The 26,040-nt window shown below is 39.2% G+C and overlaps 1 protein-coding gene across 17 annotated transcripts in view; it reads right to left on the minus strand.

Moving 5' to 3' along the window:
• SLMAP (sarcolemma associated protein) overlaps window positions 1-21,876 on the minus strand; it is an 81,814-nt gene extending 59,938 nt beyond the window's left edge. For 8 of the 17 annotated variants that reach the window (XM_053953337.1, XM_053953339.1, XM_053953335.1 and 5 more), the window contains exons 1-2: window positions 21,810-21,875; window positions 20,343-21,705 (exon numbers count right to left, since the gene is read on the minus strand). In XM_053953337.1, coding sequence (XP_053809312.1) covers window positions 20,343-20,540 — 198 coding nt within the window. In that variant the 5' untranslated portion in view covers window positions 20,541-21,705; window positions 21,810-21,875. Of the gene's footprint in view, window positions 1-20,342; window positions 21,706-21,809 lie in introns of all 17 variants that reach the window. The other 9 variants (XM_053953332.1, XM_053953331.1, XM_053953333.1 and 6 more) reach the window with 2 other exon arrangements.
• Between the last annotated feature and the right edge of the window lie 4,164 nt (window positions 21,877-26,040).

Raw genomic sequence — 26,040 nt, forward strand, 5'->3', positions numbered from 1 at the left:
AGGTTCTCATACACAGTCTTAATTTCTTTACAAATACATGTTTCATACATGTTTCTAAAGGTTTGTAATGTAATATTGCAATTTACTCTTACCTTTAGGAGGCAAAACCACCCATAAATATTCTGCACTAGTGAAGAACACTAAGACAATTCAGAAAACAAATTTTTATTCTTAAATTCACAATCAAAAAATGGTTAAACTTGATACTTAACATTCTTTGGCCAACCTAATGACATGCAAGACCAAAATAAAGTCTGGTTTTGTCTCTGACTACTACAATGAAAAGTATGACATAAAGAGAAGGTTTGTCATGTTTGGACAGAGCTTTGCCCTAATTTAAGAGCAGAGGTAACGCATAAATCTCTCCTGGTCTTTGGATTTTAACTGGCCTTATTAGAAACTTGCATAAAGAAAAACTAAAATCAAGTTTCTGTAACACCTACTAAAGAAATCAAATGAATTGTTTTTATGGCAAAATGTTGAAGAATAACCAGAAACTACAGAAAAAGAAGAAAACAAATGAAAAACATATTTTTTAAAAGCAATCTTGAAATACTATCAGCATCTGTCAGTAAATACTCAGAATGAGAAATCCAGCACCAACATTATCCATTGTTCCTGCTTCCTCAAAAACCTCCAGCTAACGAGGTAACTAAATCACTAGCAAAAAATTAATTGAAAGGAAGTTTTCCTTAAGAAAATTGCACTACTGAACTTCTATCAGCAAACAATTACATTTTCATTTGCAAGCAAATTGGAGAAAAACCACAACAGAAGCCAAGATTACCAGATACTCCGCCAGAAGAGAAGAACTACTTATACGAAAGCCAAAGGCAGCTCCTAGTTTATCAGGAAACTCCAACTCCCAACATAACCCCACATTTCAAGGCAGGTGCAGAACTCCAAAAGCTTCTTAATTGTCTTGCTACTCACTGCTAAGTTGCTAAATTAGGTAATCATTACATCAAAGCTCCTCTCCTCCTGGCACAGAAGAATCTCTTCACACATGCTGACTTTACAACTTCTTAGAGAGTAAAAGGAGTTGTTGAAACTCCTATTTCAAACTATTTCTCATTTCTACTCCTTCCACACAAGGCACTGTGTTTACCAACTATCATTAATTCCATACTGCTGCTGGTTTATGGCAGAGAAAACTCCCAGTGATCACATGTTCAGATAAAGAAAAAAACCCGCATCAGATTTCACAGATACCTCTACATGCAATGCAGCAGTGGTTTGGTATTATCTCTCTATATATAAAACCTCTCAAAATATCCTGAAAAATTGAAGAAAGTTCCTCCCTTCCTTTTATTAAGGGACACATTCCATCTGAAAGGACTTGTCTAATATCACTACAGTATTTTTATTTTTTACTTTTTTTAAACAAACATCTGCAGCAGGCCTAGTTAATTCACCTCTCCTTTGCACAGAACAGTGTTTGCTTGCTTACTGCCATCATCTACTCCCCAACTATTACTTCACACAGCACAAGTGTCACAAGGAAAATAATGTTCAGCACATTGCTAAACTACAGCTAAAATGCCCATGCTGAGGATAAACTTAAAGCTACTGTGATATAAATTCAAGGCAGCCAATAAAGATGCAAGAGTACAAGTGCTAACTGAAGGAACTGCCTTAGTGCAAATGACACCGCACTAGGTTTAATCATGTTAAACAAGATATTTTTGTAAGAGGTCCAAACCACAAATATTGCCCAAATAGAATGTAGTGAGAGTTCCCTACACAGCTCCTCATACTGAAAACAACAGGTCACCAGAGCAATACACTCCTCCTTGCTTTTCCGAAGACTTCTCTGCATCAAGGGCAGACCAAACCTTAAAAAAAAAAATTACTAAATTTAATTTATTTTCATTCTGTGTTTTGAACTTCAGCATTCCATGCAGAGAACAAATGCAATTAACTGGAAACCAAACACCAAAGAGAAGGGTGCAGCTGCATCCAAAGATGGAAAATTCATTTTCCAGCACAGAGGAGAAATCTGACAATTGGGAGTTTAATATTTGTACTCAAGGCACTGCCAAGCCATACCTCCAATACAGTGAGAGCGAAAATATCCTGGGAGGAGGCTGTATTTATTTGCAATGCATTCCTGGATCAGGACTTTTAAAGCAAGTAGTAATTAAATACTGGCATTCATGAACAAAGGCTGATTTATTCTGGTGCTCCTTTGAGACTAACAATTCCACAATAAAGAAAAAGATTATTTATTTTGAACTTAAGAAATCCACATATGGAGATGGGTCAGCCAGCAATGGGAGAGAATATATGAGCTGATTTTTGATAGGCAATCTTAGAGAACATTCATCATTCATGTCTTTACCTGTGTCCTACTGGCTTCAAAACAAGGGGCAACCTTCTCACAGGTTGATGGCAGAACCACCCCAGCAGAGGGATGGGCAGAGGGCAGATAAGGCGTTCAAGGATCTGGTAACTGCAGTACCAAACACGGTGACTCACGACTCGCACATCTCAGTCAAGGGCAAAAATCTCATGCAAGGTACATTGGATTTACAGATTAGACAAGTTGCTACTATGGCAAAACTTGCCATGGTACAGCTTTCTACAGACAGAAGTATTTTGCTGGCTTTTTTCTAGCTATTTTTCATCAGGGTCATCAAGGATGTAACACTGGTAACACCTGTGCCCAGGAATGTGATTCTTCAGACAAGCTAAAAATAAAAAAGATACACACACCCAAAACAACCAATAATTTCTTTGTCAACAGAAATGCACCTAAGAACGCATCTGTGCCTGTGACCAATTTGCCAGTGGGCATTAGGAGCCGGGGAACTGCAAAGTACTGCTGGCAATCCCTCACCCTTTCAGCTGAAAAGCCTGAGGGAGTGGTCGCCCAGACCTCTGAAAAGTCATTATCAAGCCTTACAATTATTTGTCCTAAGTGTGCCACACTTCCCTCTGGAACACAGACAAAAAATTTCTAAGTACAAAAAGAGCGTCTTTTTAGCATCAGAGGTTCTAGATTGTCCGTCTAAGAAGAAATAGCCTCCCCCGACGATTTAATTCTTTAAACCACCACAAAAAGTTTTCCAAATCCCTTCCCTAAGCACGAAAATGCCTCTTCCATTCACTATTTAAAGTTGAGTTGCATCCACTAGAGGGCAAGGCCACGATACACAACACCCTGCCCGGGCTGGGTAATGCAAAACCAGTGCCACAAAAAGCAGAGCAGAAACTACAGCTAAAAACTGCTTATATTATGAAGATTTGGTTGTTCAATGTTTTTTTTTAATACTGAGTTTTCCATTAATTATAGGAATATACCCACATATTCTGTGGGTTGCCTAAAATATAAATTCCATCTTTACAGTCCAAAAGCTTCCCAGACAAGCTACTTCTATACTTCAACATTCACATTAACAATTCTCATACTTCCCAAATTTTAAAATAAGGTTTCTCAACTTCAGTGTTCTTGATACTGAAATTATGCAAGTTACTGGAATTCTACCCAGAATAAGCAAGCATAGGTAAAAACCAGAATGCTGTCAAAGGCTTTTCCCATTAAATATAGAAATTGAACTTCCTAATCAATGGTTAAAATTATCTAGCTAGAAATTTGCCATATGCTGCAAAAGAACAGGAATTAACATGCAGATTTTTTCAGTGTCTAATCAGCATTTTTAAAAAATTGCTGTTCTGAGAACAGTTAGGCTTTTTCTGTACAAAGATCACCCTTTGTTGAAATGTATTCTTGACATTTAATATATTAAATTCTGCTACAATTCATTATCTATGCTCTTAGAAGAACAGAAAACAAGGTCCAGAAACTAAACCAAACCAGGAAAATTAGTCATTTACTAAAAGGCAAAAACCCCAGCTGACAGAAGGATATACACTAGAAGCTCAAAACAAAAACATTTAAATTATTATTTTAAGATTTATAGTCCCAACAGAAAATGGAAGAAAGCTCAGCAAGCTTGTCATTAAAAATGATGACACTTAATAATAGTGGCAATGCACCGGTACTGTGCATGAAATCAGTCCCATCTACTCCATGGAAAAAAAGCATCTGTACTGTGTATCACCGAAACAGATGAGCCCTCAAATTAAGCCCTCAAATAAGATTCAAACTGCACTCCAAGCACAAACACAGCCTTCCCACAAAAAACATGTTTGCTGTTAAGTAATAAGCTTTGACATTCCAAGAGGTTTGTCATCTAAGCTTAAATTTAATACAGCTGTAGACAAGATTACACTTTGATTAAAGGAAAATCAGCAAGACTTTTACACTACCTATAATTAGTCTACTATTAGCACAAAGTTTAATAAACTTTAATTAGAATTAGATGCTATCCAAAGCTTGTTTCAAAGGAAAATAGGTTAGGCCACTGGGAATTGGCAGCATTAAGAGCAACACAGCTAAACACAAGTTTAACAGAAACATGTGTGTCCCTAATTCTTCTTTTAAATTTTTTGGAAAAAGATTTTCTTTTGCAGCCAAGTAGTATACTCGGGTCTTAAGCAAATACTAGGCATATCAAACACAATACATGATGCAGGTTGGTAGAATGTTTCATTGGATTATTACAGCTTGGTACTATTTAATGAAAGAAAAAAATTTTAAAATCCCAAACAAATCTGTGGCACTTTTGTTAGATGAATTCTCAAGTGTTTACCAGAAAAACACTTCGCAAGTTTGCCCAGACAGCCTTAAAACAATTAAGATATTATTGTTATAACAGAAACAGAACATGAAATTTGTATATAGATCAGTAACAGCTCTCCTGATTGCTTATACACGAATTCATGTCAATATCCAAAGTCACAAAACCTAAGAGATACAGGAAGCAAGTAAAAGGCAAGGCCTTCTCACATGAAAGTACCTTTCCACATAGCTCTGGTTAGTAGGCAGGAATTAGTCTGTCTCCCACAGATTTGGAAAGAAGTAAGCTAGTCCTTCTCCTGCTTGATCTCAAAATTACCACCTGACAGTAGCTCCTCGGGGCTGAGGAAGCGGCTGTATTTTAGACATTCTTAAATGACAGGCTGCAGCAGGAAAGTACCGTACGCACCACCTCGAGCCTTTACAGATCTCTTGGCTTCACTGGGCAGCACCTTCCTTGACTGCACTCACAATCTCCCATCCAGATTTTCAGGGAAGTGTCAGGAGTGAGCTCTCTGCTTTCTTCTCTCTGTATTTCAAATAGTTTTCACCCCACCAAGTTCCCCATTCACACCAGGTCTCTGCTGGGAGCAGTAACATCTCACAACAACTATGGAAACACACCCTGTGCAGTGCACAGCTGCTGTGCTCTTCTCCCAACATCAGCTTCAAGAGTTGCAACACAGGACACATCCAGCTCTCTCCCTGTTTATATGTTCTGGTTTCTTTTGGAATAGATGAAACACTCACAGACACGTGGTGGAACTGAGAGTAGACCAGCCCCCTCCCAGCACGCAACAGCGACACACGCAAAGTACACAAGGGACTGGAAAAACATGTACTTGTACTCCTTCAACAAGGTACCTTAAAAACAAAGGGGTGCTAAACTTATGAGCTTAAAGTATATTGTTTCATTCTTAACAACCTCTCATGAGACAAACAAAGTGCATTTTTAGTACACTTACATGCTTCTCTGTCTCTTAAAATTAGTTCAAGTCAGATAAAATAAACATGTGCTCTTAACAAAGGTGCCTCATTTACCTTGTTAGGATTATACTTTTCACACTTAATTCAAAACTGGACAACTCGAGCAGCTTATCTACCTCCTGACTGCACAAACTGGATGGACCTGCCAACCTCCAGACTCAGCAGCTGAGTGTCTCCAGACTTCCAATACCATCCACTCATCCAGTGCCAAGCAGAACTTATGCAAAGCATGACACACTCATCAACCACCACCCAGCAGCTTTCTGCCACCTGTTTCTCAATCTCAGTGTTTCTTAACAGGCACATCAGGAACCTTGATGTTTTTCTTCACTTCCCTTTGAAAGGTTTAGCTTGAAAACTTAAATACCAGAAACAGCAAACTAGTAAACAAAATTGTGCAAACCTCATCAATAGTTCAGAGTAACAAAACAGAGAAAAATCGCAAGAGAACTCACACAGCTACTATTCTAAAAGAAAAAAAAGGTAGCATTTAAAACCAACTGAAGTTAAATCCTTATTCTAAACTATTCTATGAATACCTAAATATTTTGAATAAACTAATTTTCAAATATAAATTCTTAAAATTTCAGAAGGTCATTCTGGATTTTATCAGTCACCCATATATACATAACCAATGTGCAAATTATTAATGCACATTAAATATGAAACAAACTATTTTAGCTGTGACAGAAGCACATAAATGACAAATATTTTCATGCTGCTATTTCAACTTAAACCCAAACCACCTAGTGAATTCTAATAGGGAATGCTCTCCTTAGCAAGTCACAATTAAAAACAGGTGAAGTGCTCAACAGTAAGTATCTCAAATATGGCAGAGAGATAGCAGTCTCCTCACTAAGAATAGTCTTATATAAGGAGCTGAAGCTGTTTTTCCAAAAATCTTTCATGGAAGATGACCCATCTTCTAACTACATTATTAGTTCAATTAAAAAAAAAAAACCTGTCTGCTCTGGAAATACTTTACTTCACTACAAATACAGCTCCTTACAACTGCCATTCCTGCACTGCTTACAACAATGGCTCTCTTCAACAGACTAAGAATATTTTCATCAAACCTGAGAGAAGTAAGCATTTTTTAAAATTAAATACTCAAACAGCATAACACAGAAAATTGCCAATAAAAAGCTTTGTTACCTTAAATGATAACTGTAATGTTTACAATCATTTTTCAATAGCGCAGAACTCTGCTCTGTGCCTAATGCTATGAGTACATTTAAAAAGGAGAAGTAGCAATACGTGTTTCCTGTTGGTTTTTCTTTTTTTCTTTTTTTTTTAGAAGACAGCAACTTGCAATCTAGAGTGTGCAATTGTGACTTCAATTGCTCTTCAGTTTCAATATTCCCTTCTGGATCACTAGTTCCATCTGTAACACTGATCCCTTTGTCTCTATCCCATGCTTGTAGAATTTCCTGTGCAAACACTCCCTGGAATCTTCAGTGCTCAATGCTCTTCTCACCCAGTTGTTTATCCCCAGCATAGCCTCAGAGCTGGTACAAAGTTCACCTCAACAGCTCTCCAAACTGGCTATACAGATGTGCTTCCTGCCCTCACAGCATCTGAGCACCTGAAGGCTACCTTCCATGGCTACCAGCTCAAACCAGCGAAAGTGACCTGAGAACTGGTTGCTTGTATTTAGAAAGAATGGGAAATAGAAGCAGAAAAGTTTCTTCCAGCCTTTCACTTCACTCCTCTTTCCCCTGATTTCCCTCTGTCCAGCCTCTAACTTGACTTTTGTCTGGCTGCTCCATCACCATACGTACTCAAAGCCACTTGGACACGAGAGGAAGGCAAGGTGCACAAAGCTGGAACTTTACCACTGTTGTTTGCACTTTGCAGAAAGAGACAGTAGCAAGAGGAAGGCAGCAGCTGGGATTACTTATAGACTCCAGTGGGGAAGCATTGTGAAAAACAGGTAACACTTAAAAATCAGCAATTTTTTTCATCCCAAAGACTGGAAGGAAGACAGCACCAACATTACAGAGGACAGACACGGGAGCTGAAGTCTGAGTTTAGTTGTTTTAAGAGTGGCCCAAGATGCTGATTCTCCCATGTGAGAATCAACATGAGCAGGATAGGATGAATGATGGACCAGTTATGCAGAAGAGCTCACCTGGCATTTGACATCTGGATTAGAAATATTCTGTGTATCCACAACCTTTTCTGCCATAGAGTTGTTCTTATTTCTTCAGTTTTGTCAAATACTTTCCTAAGAACAGTATTTTGCAACACATTTTATTTTTATATAATTTTAATATAATAATTTCATATTTCATTTTATATAATATTTCATATTTCTCAACCAGAAAAAATAAAGGGAAATTTAATTCCAACCTGAAGTTATGGTAATATACATACATTAAAAATGAAAGGAAGTTACTACCCAGCATTTGACAAAAACACAATACAGAGAGGAACTCCCTGCTACAGAGGTTTTAGGCCTCAAGAAGATCAGGTAATTGAAACAAGGAACACCCTATTCTGATGTTGGGGTTCTTTTTGCTGTGCTTTTTGCTGCCTATTCCATTTTGCTATTCCTGTTCAATTAGATTACTGTCCTAATGGTGGCAAGAGCATCATGCACTAAATGAGGGTTACCACCAACATTTTCAGAAACATGTAGGTTCAGTGACCTTGGATTTTCTAAAATACATTTTCACTGCACAGTGTAAGCTGACAAGATTTTGTTCTGTCACATTTGCTTTAGTTGTTCTGTCAAAGATACTAGAAAGCACACAGGAACACAAATGGATAGTGAAAAAAGTACCTTTCGAATTGAAACAAAATTCTGCAAAAGAGTAGAACTGAAACTGAAAAGTGAGAGTTCTCTCTGAATTGCAGCTCTGAGTTTTGCAGCAAATAACAAAGAGTCTATATTCCACCACAGTTTTCAACATGCAATTTCTCATTAGCATTGTGGGAAGATGCAAGTCATGCAGGCTTTCTGCTATGGGACATCTTTAACAGTTCTACCCAAGCAGAAAAAACCTGTTAACACCTTTATAAAGAACAGTCATCAATGTATTCTCCAGAATCTAAAGCTCTAATACTTGAAAAAAACTAAACAACTCAAGTTATTTAAATGATAATGTTCTCAAAACCTGTAAGTTTGGCTTCATACACTGCTAGCATGTTAAACAAGTATGTAAATTATCATAATTTGGACATTTAAATGATAATACCCTTCCTATGCCTCAAGTGTAGGCAGGTATCTAAGTGTTTTACACTGTAAACAAGCTACATTTAACTGAATTTACTTGTGATTATATAAAATAAATATACAAGACATTCCTGTCATCATAATCCTTCTTCAAGCAAGGTCACAGCTCTTTCCAAAGGTTTGTTTATCAAAAGAGATAAACTTTCTCCTCTCTCTTTTAAGATGCCAGCAAACAATGCTCATACTTCAAAGGCTGCATTAAAAAGGCAAGTAGAGCTCATACTCTTTCAAATGCTGAGAAATGCAATGCATGAGGGAAATAAGGAGTTCACCTCCACCAGCCTAAGTCTACACAGCATACGGATACGTCAAAAGAACCCTGCTAACATGGCCCTCAGACCTGCTCATGGACACAGCTGATAAAAGTGCACTCCTGACAGCTGTTTGAGCAAATGTAGTGTACATAACACCTCTCTGATTTTGTAGTCATTTATTGCTGGTACGCTTTTCTTCCACTGAAACGGGACATTTCACCAAGAATTATTAAAAGCACTGACAGAAATTCTCCTGCTTTGGAATATAATAAGAATAATAATAATAACCACTACTATTACTACTATGCTAGTACTTAATGAACAAAATGAAGTTAAAAAATACCAAGAAAGGAACAATGATATGGGAAAAAACTCCAAACAACTGGAAGATGCCCCATCCCTGGAACTGTTCCAGGCCAGGCTGGATGGCACTCTGAGCAACCTGGTCTAGTGGGAGGTGTCCCTGCCCATGGCAAGGGTGTTGGAACTAGATGATCTCTAAGGTCCCTTCCAACCCAAACCATTCTGTGACTCTCTGATCAGTAGCAGGTTGGTCCTGTCCATTCCTGTCATCATCTCCAGCTTTATGGAAAGGAAACTCCAGAGAAGGAGTTATATGGGTCACAAATAACAAAAAAGACTGACTTGGCCCATTTTTCATATTTGACTCAGTACACTCATTAAAGTCCTTTTTCACGTCCTAGCAATTATACTGTCACTGCTAATATTAAAATAAAAAAAGTTGATGCCTTCCTATGTTCCAAAATATTTATCTTGTGACTTTTTTTACCACATTATTTGTAAATTCAAGCAGAACTTTCCAAAAGTCACAACTTCTTTTCAGATAGAAGAGACTGTACCTAGAAAGCTGATTTGCCTCTTTTCTTCTTTTTTGTCTCCACTATCTCACCCACTATCTCATAATATTAAATAAAAATATTAAACATAATTTTATATATTAAATATAACCAGTTTTGAAATAAAGATGCATATTGACTGTGTCTGTAAACACAATTAAACTTCAAGTTTAAAACATTTTCTGTCCCTATATGATCATGAATTCACATTTTAATAACCTGCCACTACAACTGTCCCATAAAAAAGACCACTTAGGACACCTCAGCATGAGTGTAGCAGTTGAAAAAAAATTACCTCTTCCAAATGTCTACAAGTATAACCAAGCACTTCTTATTTCTTAAATCCTTCTATTGTCTGAAAAGTTTTGGTCTGAACAAGAGAGAATAGTCTCCACTGAGCTTTGCTCACCTGTGTAATAACTGTCTGAAGCAATATTGAGAGCAGAATGGCTTAACATACTTTCTAGATCTGAGGCATAATACTAGCAAGCAGATCCAGCCACTGAAATCATGTTGCAAGATTACAGGTACCCTAACATTAGACTCAAAACTACATCTTCATAAACAGCTTTAAAGGATATTACAAAGCAATTATTTACAAAACAGCAATTATAAAAGAAGATGCATACAGCAAGTTTAAACCATAACAGACATCAAAGAGAGTACAAGTTACTGATCCCAAAATAAAGAGTAGTAGTCATTAAGATCTTTTAGTATTAGTTTATAAAACTCAGATCATCATCTAAAATTTATCCAGCAACACTTAATCCTGGGAAGGCTCAACATTAAGCTGCATGGGAAAGGAAGGAAAATGAGCACACTTTCATTTGATAACCAGAGGAGACCAAAAAAACCCCTCTTACCTGCACATCTGCATACAAAATTGTTCAACTGCAGGCACACACACTGACCTGTGAAGCAGGCAAAATCCCAGAAGAGGGTGACCTAAGGAGACCCCAGGAATGCAGTCTGGATGTCCCAGAGTGGCTCAGAGAAAGGACAGCTTGTGTTAGTGCAGTGTTTTGCTAACCTAACCCTTCCCAAGCCCACTTCTGGAACATGGGGTCAGGGAAGGTCAGTCTGCAGCTAAAATGGAGATGTGCATTAAATTGATCAGGAAGCAATATGCTGCAACAGGATGGATGTACAATCTGTGCTGATCTCAGTCAGTGAGGCAGCATGTGTACAGAGATTCAGGATCAAAACATGCATTTTGAAAGGAAGGTTGTCCTTGTGTGCTGATGCAATGCATTTGTTCAAGTACAAAAACTCCAGAAACATTTTCTTCTCTGTTTATGTGGAAGGTAGAAGTTATCTAAACACAGCACATATACTTTTAACTTTCTAATTAACAGTCATTAATAAATGTAACCAAAGACCAGAATGACGCCATGGGTAAAGAGCATTCAAGTAGACTTAGAACCTCCACATGCCTTTCTGTGTTATAGGTAACATATTATTAATATAAATAGCAGCCTGTCACTTATTCCCTTAATTACACAGGAAGGGCTCTGTTCATAGACCAAATCACTGGTCTTCACTGTCACTGACAATATTTATATACCTACCAAAGCTCTGCTTAAGCAGCACAACCAGCAGCTTTACCTAACATCAAATAGCTACGGAGATTGCAAAAACAAATAAACCCTTTCCATGACAATTTGTATTCCTGACTTTCTCTTACAAGTGCTGGAATATGCAGTCTACAAAAGGTCCTTAAAGAGGAAGACAGGAAAAAAAAAAATTTCCCCTTTGAGTTCTTAAAAAGGAAGTAGTGGTTGACAGCTGTAAGTGAAAGTGTTGTATTACTTCCACCGTTATGGAATTAGGAACATTTTTATGTCATTACTTTAATGTTTCTTTTCCTCCAGAAATTCTTTTAATATTTACCTGACACATTTTGGTACTAATTTTAAGCTACACTATAAAAGAAGTACTCCAGGTAAGCATAATACTAAATTCTAACTATACATACATACACTGGAAGTTAGAAACCTAAGATAACAGCAACCCAGGCTAATGTACCAGCTAATATGCCTGACACTGACTTTAGAAGCTTATTTCCTGCTAGGGATTAATTCTGTACCCAAAATTCTCTACCAAGTCCACAAGCAACCTCAACTCATTAGACCTGCTGTGGACCAGCAGATTGGACTGGACAATCTCCTGAGGTACACACCAGCCTTAGTTATCCTCTGCCAGTTCATCCATGTCATAGGATTTGCTGTCCTTGTTCACAGTACTGTAACTTCACTGAAAAGTAGATACCATCCTAACTTAATGACCTAAAGTTCTGCAATCCACAGAAACAAAAGGAACTTCATCAAACTTATTCTTTGTCCCTTAAAAGTATGTGTTAATATTGACATCGATTAAAAATCCTCTGGCATGCAACAAGAGGAATCCCTGTTATGATAAGAACACAACAAGGAGTTACCTACAGAGATCACAGACCTGCAAAAATAACTTGGCTGCAGAACGGATTCTTTCACAATCAGATATAAAAAAAAGCTTATTTTTTTAAATAATAGAGATCAAAACAAGAAGAATTACAAATAATTCATGATGCCTCCTGAAAGCTTTCAGCCTTCAAGCACCTGGAAACAGTAGGTATAAGTGCAAAACCCTGCAATGGCAGAATAAAATCACAAGTAATACTACAGAAACTGATTTGCAATTCTATTGCCTGTAAATTCTGGCATAACTATCACAGCCAACAACAAGAAAAAGAGAGAGAATGACAGTTAATTGTGCCACGAGTTACTGGGAAAGGCCACCAGGCTATTAAAGGCAAAAAGGTAGGCAAACTGAATGCTCAGGTTTGCAGAACCAAGAGATCTAGCTTCTAACCTATATAATTAAGCATTACACCTCAAGAAAACCAATTTTTAAAAAAACAGAAAGCAAGGCGTAATCATCAAACTTTGCTGGGGTGAGGTTAAACAAGCAAAAACAAAAAAAAAAAACACAGACCATTGATACTATGGCAAAGACTAAGTTTTAAACAAATCAAAGTTTAAACTTAAGCTCACTCCACTTACAAAAAAGGAACAACTTTGGAAAAGTTCCATTTAAGAGCAAAAACTGCCGTATCAGATAAGACTAATGACATATGCAGATAGCAGCAGCCAGTACCACATGTCTTCAGAAGAACTTGCTGTACAAATATCTATCTGGCCCACTCCAGAGCTTTTCATCCTGGATTTGAAACACAGCATTTCTATTCCTTCCTTTAAAAAAGGCATTACTCAATACATGGTTACATGCATACATAACATTTCTATCTTAAGCTCTTGCATCTATTTTATTTTTATGGAAGAAATACTACAAGTGTAATTATGACAATATGCAGCACTAATAACCTAATTCTTAGATTTCTATTCAATACTATCTAAACACAAAAGCAAAAGATCATCCTTCTGTTCTTATACATGTTTTATACAAATATGAGACATTGTATGCTTTTTGTATTGAAGACTTCCTGTAATAAATATTTTCAACACATTTGAATTATCATGTGAAAACTAAAACTACAGATATTCCTGCTGGGGAAAATTTTACTTTAACATAGCACAATACTGTCACTATTTTTTTTATTTATTTACAAAGTTCTCCAATTTTACACTATTAGGACATTTGCAATTGAGCCCATCTAACTGTCAATTCTTTCCAATGGTTGGTTAATGTTGTTTTATAACCTAAAAGTTCTATGAATAGCATATATTTCCCCTTCACTACACACCACAGTTCAGCTATCAATACTGTCATGTTCCTTAGCTCTGCAAAGATCGTATAAATTCCTCATGCCCTAAACTACCCTTGACTAATCCCTATACTTTTTATGTCTATTTTTTACAAAAGTAAAAAAGAAAAAAAAAATCAAACTCCTGCTAGCATTTTCTGTGTTTTTCCACTCAACTACAGTGTTACTACAGGATTTTGGACTTTCTATTATAAGCCTGCTGGAAGTTCATAATTTATTTATACTTTCTCAAGACTGAAATAAACTCTAAGGCATTGCTCAATCACACACAAGTCTGGTACAACACAACAGGAAAATTGTATCCAATTGATTGTCTGGCTCCAGTACAATGATTTTCCTTTTCAAGGAGGAAACTGTTCTGAGCCTCTGGCAGAGAGATATGTCTTATTGCAAGATGGGTATAGTCCAACCCATATCTCTGCCTGATGTTCCCATTCCTAGAGCAGACTGAAAAAAACACTTGCCTATATTCAACAAAAATGTGACAATGCTGAGGCTTTTTCCAAAAATTCTGCCGCAAGCAGAAATGTTTCTGGAAAGACAGACAAGTTAGGAAAATTAATGCATGGTCGCAGAAAGATCTAAAAATTTTCAGAGCTCTTGGATAATCCAAACTCTCTTCAAGTGAACAACATTAACAGGAAGCAAGTATTGATGTGATTCAAAAGAAAATCCAGAGACAACAAATAGTCACATAATTTAGTAGCAATAGACGGTAAAATTGCTAGCTATAGGGATGGAGACAGCATTCTTCCTTCCTTTTCACTGTCCTGGTTCCAAAAACACTCATTTGAGTGTTTATGTTATCTATTAAAAGAAATCACAAAACCCAAAATGCAACAAAACAGCCGAGTATGTATCAACACATTTTGCAGAATTCTAGCTAGATCAGACTCAAATCAACACAACCAAAGTAGCACAGTGACACAGACACTCCTCACCCACATGGCCCTTCACAGCATACATAAATTCAGTTACTTTCATTAGATAAATAAGCAAATGAAGCTGTCACATTTATGATGAAAAATGAGAAGTAAAGCCAAATCAAAGTATTTCTCCAGTGCCATGTAAATCCACCTGCAAATGATCACTGGATTGCCCAACTAACACATAAAAAAAGTAAAAAAAATCAAGAACAACCTTACATAATGAAAATGTAGGGTAGCAAGGTTTTGCATTTATAAGCCTCGGACCAGGCACAAACCCAAACCATCCCATAAGAAATCTAAGGAAAACACATTTACTGGCCTTGATTCCAGCTAAGCAACCTGATTCATTTGAGGTTTGTAAAAATTCATTGCAAATACAAAAGGGATTTTTGTTTGTTTTTAAAGCCTAATCAATGTGTTGGTGTTCCTGGCTCAGGATAGATGCAGCATGACTGCAATGGATCAGCTCCAAGAATTACAGTATTAACTCTGCAGCAGTGGCTCTAGATGGTATCTCTGCAGGGAAATCCTTGTCAGCACTGACTTACCTCTACTATAAATGGCTGCCTGCACTCCTACACCAGCTCCTAAAACCATGGGGCTGAAGTTGGTTGAAAGCAACACCATACTATTCTCATGATCATATCAGTATAAAATGGGATGGTTCATTCAAGGTGAACGGCACTTACATAAAAATATTAACAGGTGTATGTGAGGGCTGCCTGACATCACCCTCTCACCAGAAGCACCTAAGCACTGGAGTTTCACCTCAGTGCATTACAGCAAATCCCAGGTCAGTCCCCCAAGGCACCCGGAACAAACATTCACTGTTTCAAAGACAGTGTCTTCACTGCAGACTGTAACCATACAGCAACTCAAGAGTACTGAAAAATAAAACATCTATTCATCTCTTGGACAACAATCCTAACAAATTTGAAAAGATATAATAGAGGAAAAAACTAATAACAGACATGGTATCTATCAAAATAAGTGCTACTGAAACATGGGAAACTAAACATACTTTACATAGATCAGCACTAAATAGGCCAGAGTATCACACAGGATTCTCTACTGGAAGCAGCAGGAAAAAAAATTTCCCACCAAAACGCCACAATTCCAAATACCATTTTTCATATCCCACTTAGTTTTTTAAGACGAATTTACTAAAATACTTCTGAACAAAGAGAATGTCCAAAGAAAATGTTCTGTGCTTTCCTGAATCATGCCAAGCTCTTGATATCCACAAAACATTTTATGTAATATAAAGTGAGTAACATATTTCCTCTTTACTAATTTTGTTTGCTTTCTTCCATATCAATTTACTTTACTCCCTAATACAATACAGCAAAAAAAAGACTATCTAATCTCAACTCCTGTTTGTCAATGTATTTCTTGCATTAGTGGTCCAAAATTAAGTGCAGTATGCTAGGCAGGGTCTAATAAGCTGCAAGGGGTTCTTCCTTTCCAAGTGCAGCCTCGTGCTTGTCCTGAGGCTCCTGTCTGCCCCTTCACTCAGCAGGGCAGGTCCCAGTGGATGGCAGCCCTGCCCTTGAGCAGACCAACTCACCCCCACCACACCAACACTCACAGGCTTGGTGTCATCCCAAACACAACCAGAGTAAACCTCACTGTGTCCTTCAGATCATGTTAAACTGGCCGTGCCTTTGGGCTGGTTGTTTTCAGTTGCTCAGGTTTGGTATGATTGGTTGGGTTTGGGTTTTCCTTCTTGGATTTTTGGTTGGTTCTTTTGGGGTTTGGTTTTTTGAGGGTTTTAGTGGGGGGAGAAGGAATCTGTTTTGTGTTTGTTTTCTTTAAGTATTTCGTAGTATTTTTATCTCACATATTGTAAGTCTAGAAGCCATAATGCACAGCTGTAACGAATTTTATTTACTGTTACGGGGACTATGGACTTCCATATACTACTTAGCATTTCCATCACCAGTATATGAATGTGCTCAATTCAATTCATATCCACTTTGAATTAAATGAAAACAATAGCATTAGCTACCATTAACACATCAACTTGTGCCTACACTGTTTTTTTTCAGTTATTAAAAATGACTGGTTCTTTGGGGTGCTTTTGCTCTAAGAAAAATATTTTTCACAGTTTCTCAAAGCCTTTGGTAAACTGTGGCAATGAATTCCCTATAAAAGGTACTTATAATAGCAACTCACAACAATGTCAGGCACTGAATAATTTGAGATTTTGAAAGCCTGGATATCTGTTTGGAAGCCTCAGGTTTCTCCTAAAAGCTTCTACAACATCTGTCAGAAGCATTTCAGCCTGGAAGTCACATACAAATTCTCAAAGGTCTTCCACTTGCTTATTTTTAGAAATGAAAACAAAACCCAGAAAACCAAGTTTAAGATTATTTCAGTTATACAATTTTAAGAGCTTCTTCCCATATGCAGTGATTTGAGCTGAACAAACACATTTAGATTTTCTGAAGTATAGCCCACTTTTTCTTTTGCTTTGATTCACACTTTTTTGGAACACTCCATGCTCAGCACAACATCTACTTCCTACGTATCCAGTGAGTCACTTTTTCAGGCACCTCTAAAAAAACCCAGATTCATTAACTTGTAATTACTAAAAAAAAAAAAAAAAAAAAAAAACACAAACCAAAACGAATTCTAATTATCATATTCTAATGTTATCACTACATGAAAAATCCACTAGTTAACTAGGAGTTATTATGCTGTATCTACAAACACAGGCAGGAAGAGGCATTGCACCAGTTGTCTATAAAAATATTACTATGCACAGAAAAACTCCAAGTACAGATAATCCCACCACTATCTCCTTCCACCTTTATCATACACACATTTAGGCTTACATATTATATTTAAAATATTTTAAAAAGCAAATCCAACTTTAAGTACCTTCTTTTAATTGCTATGTATTGGTGATCTTGAAAACTCATTCTATTTTCAACCTTAATAATGCTGGTGTTACATAGACATTATCTCCCTGGGCAAGTAACTTTTTCCATGCATAATTAAAGTGCCTTTATACAAAATAAACATTCACATCTTTCAGCTGTAAGCAACATGTTATCTTCAGCTTGGTCTACTTATGCAACATATTTCAGCTTATACCTTCCTCTGCCTTAGGAAAAAAATTCTCTACTACTTTCCTTGGCATAGCTTACTGATGCTTCCTCTCTTCACGTTCTACCTCTATTTACAGATAATACTGACAAAATTGTTTACAGACTATGTAGTAAACAGGATCACTCACATGATTCACTAAACAAAATAAAGCTCCAAGCCCTCATGGGGAAACAAAAAAAAAAAAAAAAAAAAAAAAAGAGTAATAAAGTATAACTGAAAGGCAGTGCAAGAGGCAACAGAGCCTGGACTGAGTGACTGGTAGTGCCTGAAATTGGTATTGCCAAAGTCCACAACTTATGAAACTGTAGTCCCAGATCATTAACAAACTATTTTGAAATATCTGAAGGTTTTTCTTATTACTAAATGAACATTTGAAGGTCTTTTATCTTTTGAAAAATCCTGAATTGATGAATGTCCTATATATAAGGTTCTAAGAAATGTTTACTAATACTCTGACAAAGAATTTGTGCAGGTTTAAATATAGGTCATTGATAGGATAATGACAATTTCCTAAATGAGATGTGCTTATTAGCAGTTATGTAAACAATGATAATAGATGTTCCTGCACGTAAATGTTCTGGCATGTTTTTGTTTGCATTGTCAAAACACCACAGAATTTTTTTAAGTAGTTCTTGTGATTCAAGATCAAGCCTGTGTTTATCAGTATCTTCTACCTGCCTTTTCACAACAGCACTTGATACTTATTATCTCTAATGGTGCATTTCCCCCACCCTGCCAACTGTCTCACAGTTTACCATTCTGATACTCAACCAGATCAAAAGCCAGACCAAACAGCCAACAGACAAGCAGAATCTGAAATTCTCCTCACTGCTATACCCGTGCTTTAAACCTTTTACAACACCACATCTAACATGCAATAGGAGTGGATTCCAGGGCATGATCACAAACCAATTCTTTAGTTGTTTACTATGGCTACAGATGCCCACCTCGGCAATTTTCATCAGACCTCCATCAAATCTTCACATGATGTTATCTCCAGAACTATCAAATATAATCCTTTTAATTACTACTACTAAGTTGCTATTTTAAAACAGATAAGTGAGCAAGCATATTAAGTTTTTACCTATATTAGAGAAGCCAAAGTTAACTGAAATTTAAAAACAAACAAAAATCCTCATAGCTGATGGTTTTTGAAGCTTGTCTATTAGTTAACAGACTTGATCAACACTCACTGCTTTCTCAAATTAACCATCTTGAAAATGACAGATCATATTTGTAACCATAATAGAGCACGTGGGGGTCTTAAAATCTTTGTAAGTCATAAGAAACAATAAGCTATATGCATAATACTTTTTAATTTAAAAACAGAACAATAAATTGGAACATTTTACTTTGTCGAATCAAACAAGAAAGGTTAAAGACTATACTGAAAGTATTTCAAACACTTAAGTTTTCTAGAATCCAAGAATGCACATCACATACACAATAGAGCCAAAGCAAGATGCTTAATGAAACGTTTAATACAGATAGCAGTTTGCACAATTACCTGCAGGTAACTTGAAAGCCATAATCCAGCCTTAAGAAATTAAATGCTTGTCTTGTCCCATCATGTCTAAGTATTGCATAATATAGGATAGTTAACAATGGAAGGTTTAAGAACTTTGACTGCGTTGTACTGCTCCTCGTGCTGTGTCATACTACTGAAAAAATCTGCATGAATTACAGACCATATTATTCTTAAAATCCAGAGCATTTCACAGAAGGACTTGATGTGAAGCTAAAGAACAGCTGACTTACAACATGTTAAGTTCTAGACCATAACATCAATATAGTTGGGAAAAAAATACAGTGCTGAGCAACTGCAGTCTGCCCTTTGTTAATTTTTCACTGGATATTTAAAATTAACTTGACAGTCATTAAGTAAAACAACTTTACTTGTCCCAGTTCAATCCCTAGTGGACAAAACATGCACTACAGGACCCCTCAATTTAGCTTAACAAGACTGCCAGACTTTAGAGAGGAACAGTTAAGAACACAGGATGTATTTTAAAACCATTTTCACTAACAATAAGACTATATCACGAATGCCACCCATTACACTCCTGTTGCCAGTAATAAACCTCCTATTGGAACCAAACAAAATACTCCACAAAATTTCAAAAGGACAAGTAGGAAGAGTGCCAAACAAGAATGGTATCTTTTTAAAATCCATTTTCAACGCTCCTCACAATCAATTTTCACACACTGCCAAAACAGTAGTTTCTCTGCATTTGAAAAAAAATTACTATTGCACCACTATATCAACACAATGTGCTTTCACACTTGCACGTCTCACCTCAAAATCACCTATTTCCAGTAATAAGGAAAGCCTTTCAACTAACCATTTTCAACTGTTAGTTTCACATACTTTTCACAATATTCAAAGTTTCTACTTAGCAAGAAATTATCAACTTACCTGGAAAGTTACTGCTTTAAAACAAATCTTACTCCAGCCCCATGCAACCATATTTACAACAGCAAAACCAGAGTGATCTGCGACCTACAGGGACTTGCTAAAACAAATGGGCGGTTTCAGCGTTTTTAAATGGACATCTTACCTTGCCTGTCTTGTGATCAAACCAGACAAGAGCATGGTTCCTGGACAGCACCTTGCAGTCAAACGTGGCATTGTTCTGGGCTGGCCGGCAGCGAGCCACGGAGCGGCCGATCTTGACAGGCTCGTCCAGGTAGACATGACGCTCCTGAAACGGGTGGGAGTTCGGGCGGCAAGTGAAGATGGCCAAGGCTGAAGGCATCGAGGACAGATTGTGGTAGCCACACCAACCAGAGATGAAGAGAGCCTCTTCTGATGCAGACCGTCCTCCACAATTTTAAAAACACCTCCACAGCAACTTTATATTAAAGCAGGACAAATATTATCATATGAGAGGCCTAACAACTCATTGTTTCAGTGTGTAAACTAATTCTGGCAATAATCCAGTGAAAAAGTCCCATTATGTCTTTTAATAATATCAGCAGTGGCCCAAAAAAAGTCTAAAACGTACAACTTTCAATCCATCCTCCTCTGGAAGAATAGGAAAAAGCATCTGATTCCTTCAGAGAGAAGCAAAGGCCCCGTGAAAGAAGGATACAATGTCTTAAATCCAAGTAGATGAGTCATACAAGTACTTTTGTTTGTAACCTCAACTGCCTTCTTCCCCCCCCCCTTCCGTAAACAACACTGACCAAAAGTCTGACCAATGCAACATTGAAGCAAGGAAAGGTTTAGGGAAGGGGGATGAAGGAGAAAGATTAGCGTCCTCTCACACGCGACACAGATCAGGAACTGGAAGGTGAATACAAAGCCCGCGTTCCACAACAGGGACCTAATGGTTCACCCAGCAATCCGCATTTCACCATCTTCGTGTGTTAAACCCCAGCAGAATAGGTGGTCCTCGATATAGGATGGAGTGCGAGAGCTACACTGTTTTTCACCCTTACACCAGATAAAGCTGAACTGGTCTACAGCTTCTGGGAGCCGCTCAGATAAGGAACTTGATAAGGCATGGAGAGGCTCCCAACTCGCCTTCTCCCGGGGACAAACCAACGCGTGGGAAGGGTTCTTGGGGCCGGCCTGCGAGGTGCCCTGACAGGTCGCTCCCCGGCGGTGGCTCCGGCTGGCGGCGGGGTCGGTGTGCGTCCCTCGGCGGCGGCTCCGCAGGGGCGGGCAACGGGGGCTGCCCCGGGAAGTGCCCGCCAGGAGCCCCCGGCGCGGGGCGCGGCGGCGGCGGCGGCTCCGCTCAGCCCCTCCGCAGGTGACTGCGCATGAGGCGGGCCCGCTGCGCACCCCCGCGCTCTCCGCCCGCCCAGTGCGGCTCCGCTGCCCCGGCGGCGGGAGAGGCCTGGCGGCCGGGCCCGGCCGTTCCCGCTCGGTCGCTCTGCCGCTCAGGAGGCCACCGGCCACGGGAAGTTTCCTCCAACCTGCGGGGCCCAAAACAAACCGGGTCAGGCGCGTCCCTCGGCGCGTCCCCCCGCGTCTCCTCGGCCCGGCGGGCGGCACGGGACGCGCCCCGCTCCCCCCTTACCTTGCGCGCAGCCGCCGCCATAGCGCCTGGAGCCCTTCCCGGTGTGGCCGCGGCGGCGGGGCCGGGGCGGGGCGGGGCCGGGGGCGGGCAGCGTGCGCACCGGCGGGCCCCGCGCATGCGCCTTGCGCGCGGTGAGGCTGCGGCACGGGCGGGCCACGCCCCGCTCCGGGCGCGCGGGGAGGGGAGAGGGGTCAGGGAGAGGGGTCGGTGTTCCTCCTGAGGGGCGCGGCTCGGACGGGCTAGCACGGGGCAGGTCGCTGAGGTGAGTGAGCCCTGGCCCCGTGCCGTCGCTTTGCCCTCCCTCTGTTCTCAGCTCTGGGAGGGAGGGGGCGAGCAGGGCCCGTCAGCCCTTATAAATAAGGGGGAGGAAGTGGCCCGAAGTTGTGTCAGGGCAGGTTTAGGTTGGGTTTTAAGAGAAGGCTTTTCACCCAGAGGGTGGTCGAGCACTGGAATAGGCTCCCCAGGGAAGTGGTCATGGCCCCAAGACTACCAGTTCACAAACCTTTTGGACAAAGCTCTCAGGCACACGGTGGGATTCTTGGGGCACCGTGTGCAGGGCCAGGAGTTGGACTCGGATGATCTGATTCCAACTCAGGATATTCCGTGATTCTGCGAAAGTGCGGAGCTCAGAGGAGGAGCTGGGGTGACACGTTCTCAGCAGAGCTTGCGTGAGAAACTGCAAGAGTCTCCTGAACATCCTCCTGCCTTCCCTGTGCGCGTCTGGTCGTTTTATGGTGCCCGATGAAAAGCCCAGGGAGCCGCGGTGTGGTTTGGTGTGTCCTGGCGCCGGAGGAGCGCTGGCCGTGTTTGCCGTGCCTTGTTGCAGGTTGGCAGCTGGAGCAGGGGGACTCTTGGAGCAGTGGCTGCAGGGACAGGACGGAGGTGGGGTCACTGGTGCCGTGTCTTCCTTCAGTACACCATGGAGCATCATCCAAGGTCATATTTATGCCTGTTTTCTAGAAGCCAAGGAAAGGTCACTTGTCAAGGGCATCCGGTGCTGAACGAGTCTCTCCAGTCCAAATACATTTTTAATTCCGTCATTCTCTGTAAAGCAAACAAGAGGGAATTGTTGATGTAAGATAGTTGTTGGGGTCATGCCAGCACTATAATTACCCTGTGACAGGGTGTTAGGATTAGGGATATGGGAGATGGCAGAAAGAGCTGGCAGCCGTGGAGGGCAGGAGTGGAGCTGGGCCAGGCACTTCAGCAGTGGATGAGGGGAAAAGCAGGGATCAAGGTAAGGCAGAGCAGTGTATGAGACAAAGCATGTTTGGTGCGTTCTTAGTTGTAGCACAGTAAAATCTCAGGGCTGTCTTCATTTTTTTTCCTTTTCTTTTTGACTGCACTGTGATTTGGGGAAGGAAGGTTGATTCATAACAGACTAGTTTTTTTCCCAACAATCCACTGAGAAAACAACAGCAAAACTAGGCTGTAGATCTGTGTTTGAAACAGAAAAATGAAATCCAAGATTAAAGACAAGTCTGATTTTGTGAAGACAAAAACAAACAACTGAAAGGTGGAATGTTTAGAACTGTTTATCTGTAGTTTTAATTCTCCTGACAGGGAAAAAAAATCTGGCACGTCACTTCATGGCTTTCATCAGCTTATGAGATTGTACTACTCTGATAAATGTAATCATAATTTGCTTTTACTAATTTTTTTAATAAGTGGAAATTCAGTGTGGCTGTTGCTTACAGCACACAAGGTGCCATAACTAATCAAAGGGAGAAGGAAAGGTATAAAAAGAAGATGGAGAAAATAAGAATAAATTTAGGTCCATTAGGAGTTACATTTGAGGGAATGAGTTGCAAAAGTAGAAATAATTGAGAGCACTTTGGAATTGCAAAGTGTAAAAAGTGGGGACAAAGGGTACTGCAGGTGTTGGAATGAAAAGAATGTTTCCGGGAGCATTTTTTATGTTTTTGTGTGGATGTTTAGTGGAGAAAGGAGACTGAAAGTAAAATTAAGAGATTAAAAAAATCCATTACCATCTATAGGGCCTAAAAGAATCAAGTAAAATAATAAACTGAGCAGTGGGTACCTTTCTCTGATGTTCTAAGTATTTATAAAAACATGATAATAATATAATATAACTGTGTCATTTAAACTGTAAGCCACTGGCATATTATGTTTTCCTGACCCCTTCTTCATCCCCTGGAGAAATCCCACTCTGACAGGCTCACGCAGTGGTATGAGAATACCAGATGGCAATGGTATGTGCCTTTCTAGTTCTCTTTGGCACTGCCAATGGCTCATGTAACAGCTGAGCTGCACCCACTGCTCAGCGAGGACATTAATCTGACCCTTCCTTCTCTGCATGAGTGCCAGCTCTCAGTGGATCTGCGTGGGTGTAGTTATCCCTCAGGCTTTTCAGCTCCTATCTCAAATTGCCTGATGAGTTCAGAAGTTATCAGGGGCAGAGTCAAAGGCTAAGATGAAAATACAGAAAGCAGTTGCATTCTGAAATAAGGATACAACTATTGTATGAGTATTTTATGATGTGTCTGCTGCTTACCAGAAAGTGTCCATCCCAGAACTGTGGAAAGCAACAGGTGGATGAGGAGTTCTGTGTGAAGTGCTTGGCTGTGCTGTGCTCAGAGGAGGAGGAGAAAGGGGAGGAGGAGGGAGGAAGTGTCAGCTCCTGCTTGGTTTCTGCGAACGCTGTCACACAGCTGAAGCGGGCAGAGCGCCTCGCAGCCATGTTAGGTAAGGGCAGCAGGAGCCAACGGTGTCCCTCCTTTTTCTGGGCAGGAAGTCCATGAGAATGTTATGATAGCCATCACAGCTGAGGGCAGAAAGAGCCTGCTCCATGGCCATCTTGGATAAGGGAAAGGGAGCTCTTCAGGGGACTGTCACTGTCACATTTGTCCCCTAAACAGCTGGTGTCTGTTTCAGGCGGATGAAATGCAGCTGAGATAGTTCATGTGCATACCTGAAAAACATCTGGATTTTGGCTTGAGTGTGTCAAAGTCTTAATGACTTGATGAAAAATGAGATCTTTTGCTGAAGGAAGCCTATCTTGAATTCTGAGCTAAGTGACTCAGAAAGAAAAACATCGAGCAGCATTATAGGCAGCTCAGTGCCAGATTTCTGCCTACTGAGCAATGATGTAGGCATTCCTAAAGGCTTCCAAAATAGTTAATATATCAGACTGAGTTTTCAGTGCAGAGGTATGAACCAGTTGCTTAGTGGGTGATGCTGATTCCAGAGAAGTTGTTACATTTGAAATGACTGAGGCATGCTGTATAGCAAAAGTTCTATTTCTAGTGTAAAAATTAAGATGCAAACTGATAGTGAAATCAGAATAAACAGGTAAGGAGAAACTTGGAGATGCAGTTTTCTATTGAGTTCTCATCCCTGAAGCTCATTCCATCAACAATTTATCCAATCAGTTTTGTACTGATTTTCAGAAATACAACAAATTCCATATATAATTGCCATACCACATTTAAAATATGACAGTCTAAGAAGGCATTTTCTGCTGTATAGAGCAGTGTGGAAATAGAAAGCAAAGTTTGAACTGTTACTTATATCGTTATGTATCTTTTGCAAAACAAACTTGCCTCAGACGTAGCTTCTAAAACATTCTGAACTGAGCTGTCAAAAAGTAATGAACTGTTTCAGAGAAGTTTTCTCCAGTGTTAAAAAAATTGGTTCTAATTATCCCCCCAGATTTAGTGAAGGGGTTACACTTTTTTTTTTTAATGCTATTTTTGTTCTTTAGTTTCAGACATATTTTCTGTTTGTGATCTTTCAACTCTCTGACTGGTTATGTAAAAAACAATTGCATTATCTTTCAGCATTAATTTTGACAGAATAGGCAACTACCAGTTTAATCCTCTCTTGTCAGGTAGGTTCTCAATTTATTCCATTTTCTTTCAGATCCTTCCCTGCTCCTATTTCTGGTTTACATAAAAAAAAAAAGGATACATGTATCCAGTATACAAATGAGTGTCTTACCAACATAACATTTACATTAATGTAATATATGTAGTGAGCATATACGGAATGTACTATTCAATTTAGATTATGTAATAAATATGAATGTTAATGTTTTATACAATGATTTAAAATCTATTGTTTATTATGTGCTATATATCCTATCTATTTATAAATACAATGTACATTGTATAGTATGTTGATAATACATATATTTGGTATATATACATAAGTATAATGTAATATGCATACCATTAATACATGTTATGCTAATATATAGCTAATTTTACAT

The sequence above is a fragment of the Vidua chalybeata genome, chromosome 12, assembly GCF_026979565.1.
Source record: "Vidua chalybeata isolate OUT-0048 chromosome 12, bVidCha1 merged haplotype, whole genome shotgun sequence".
NCBI lineage: Eukaryota > Metazoa > Chordata > Aves > Passeriformes > Viduidae > Vidua > Vidua chalybeata.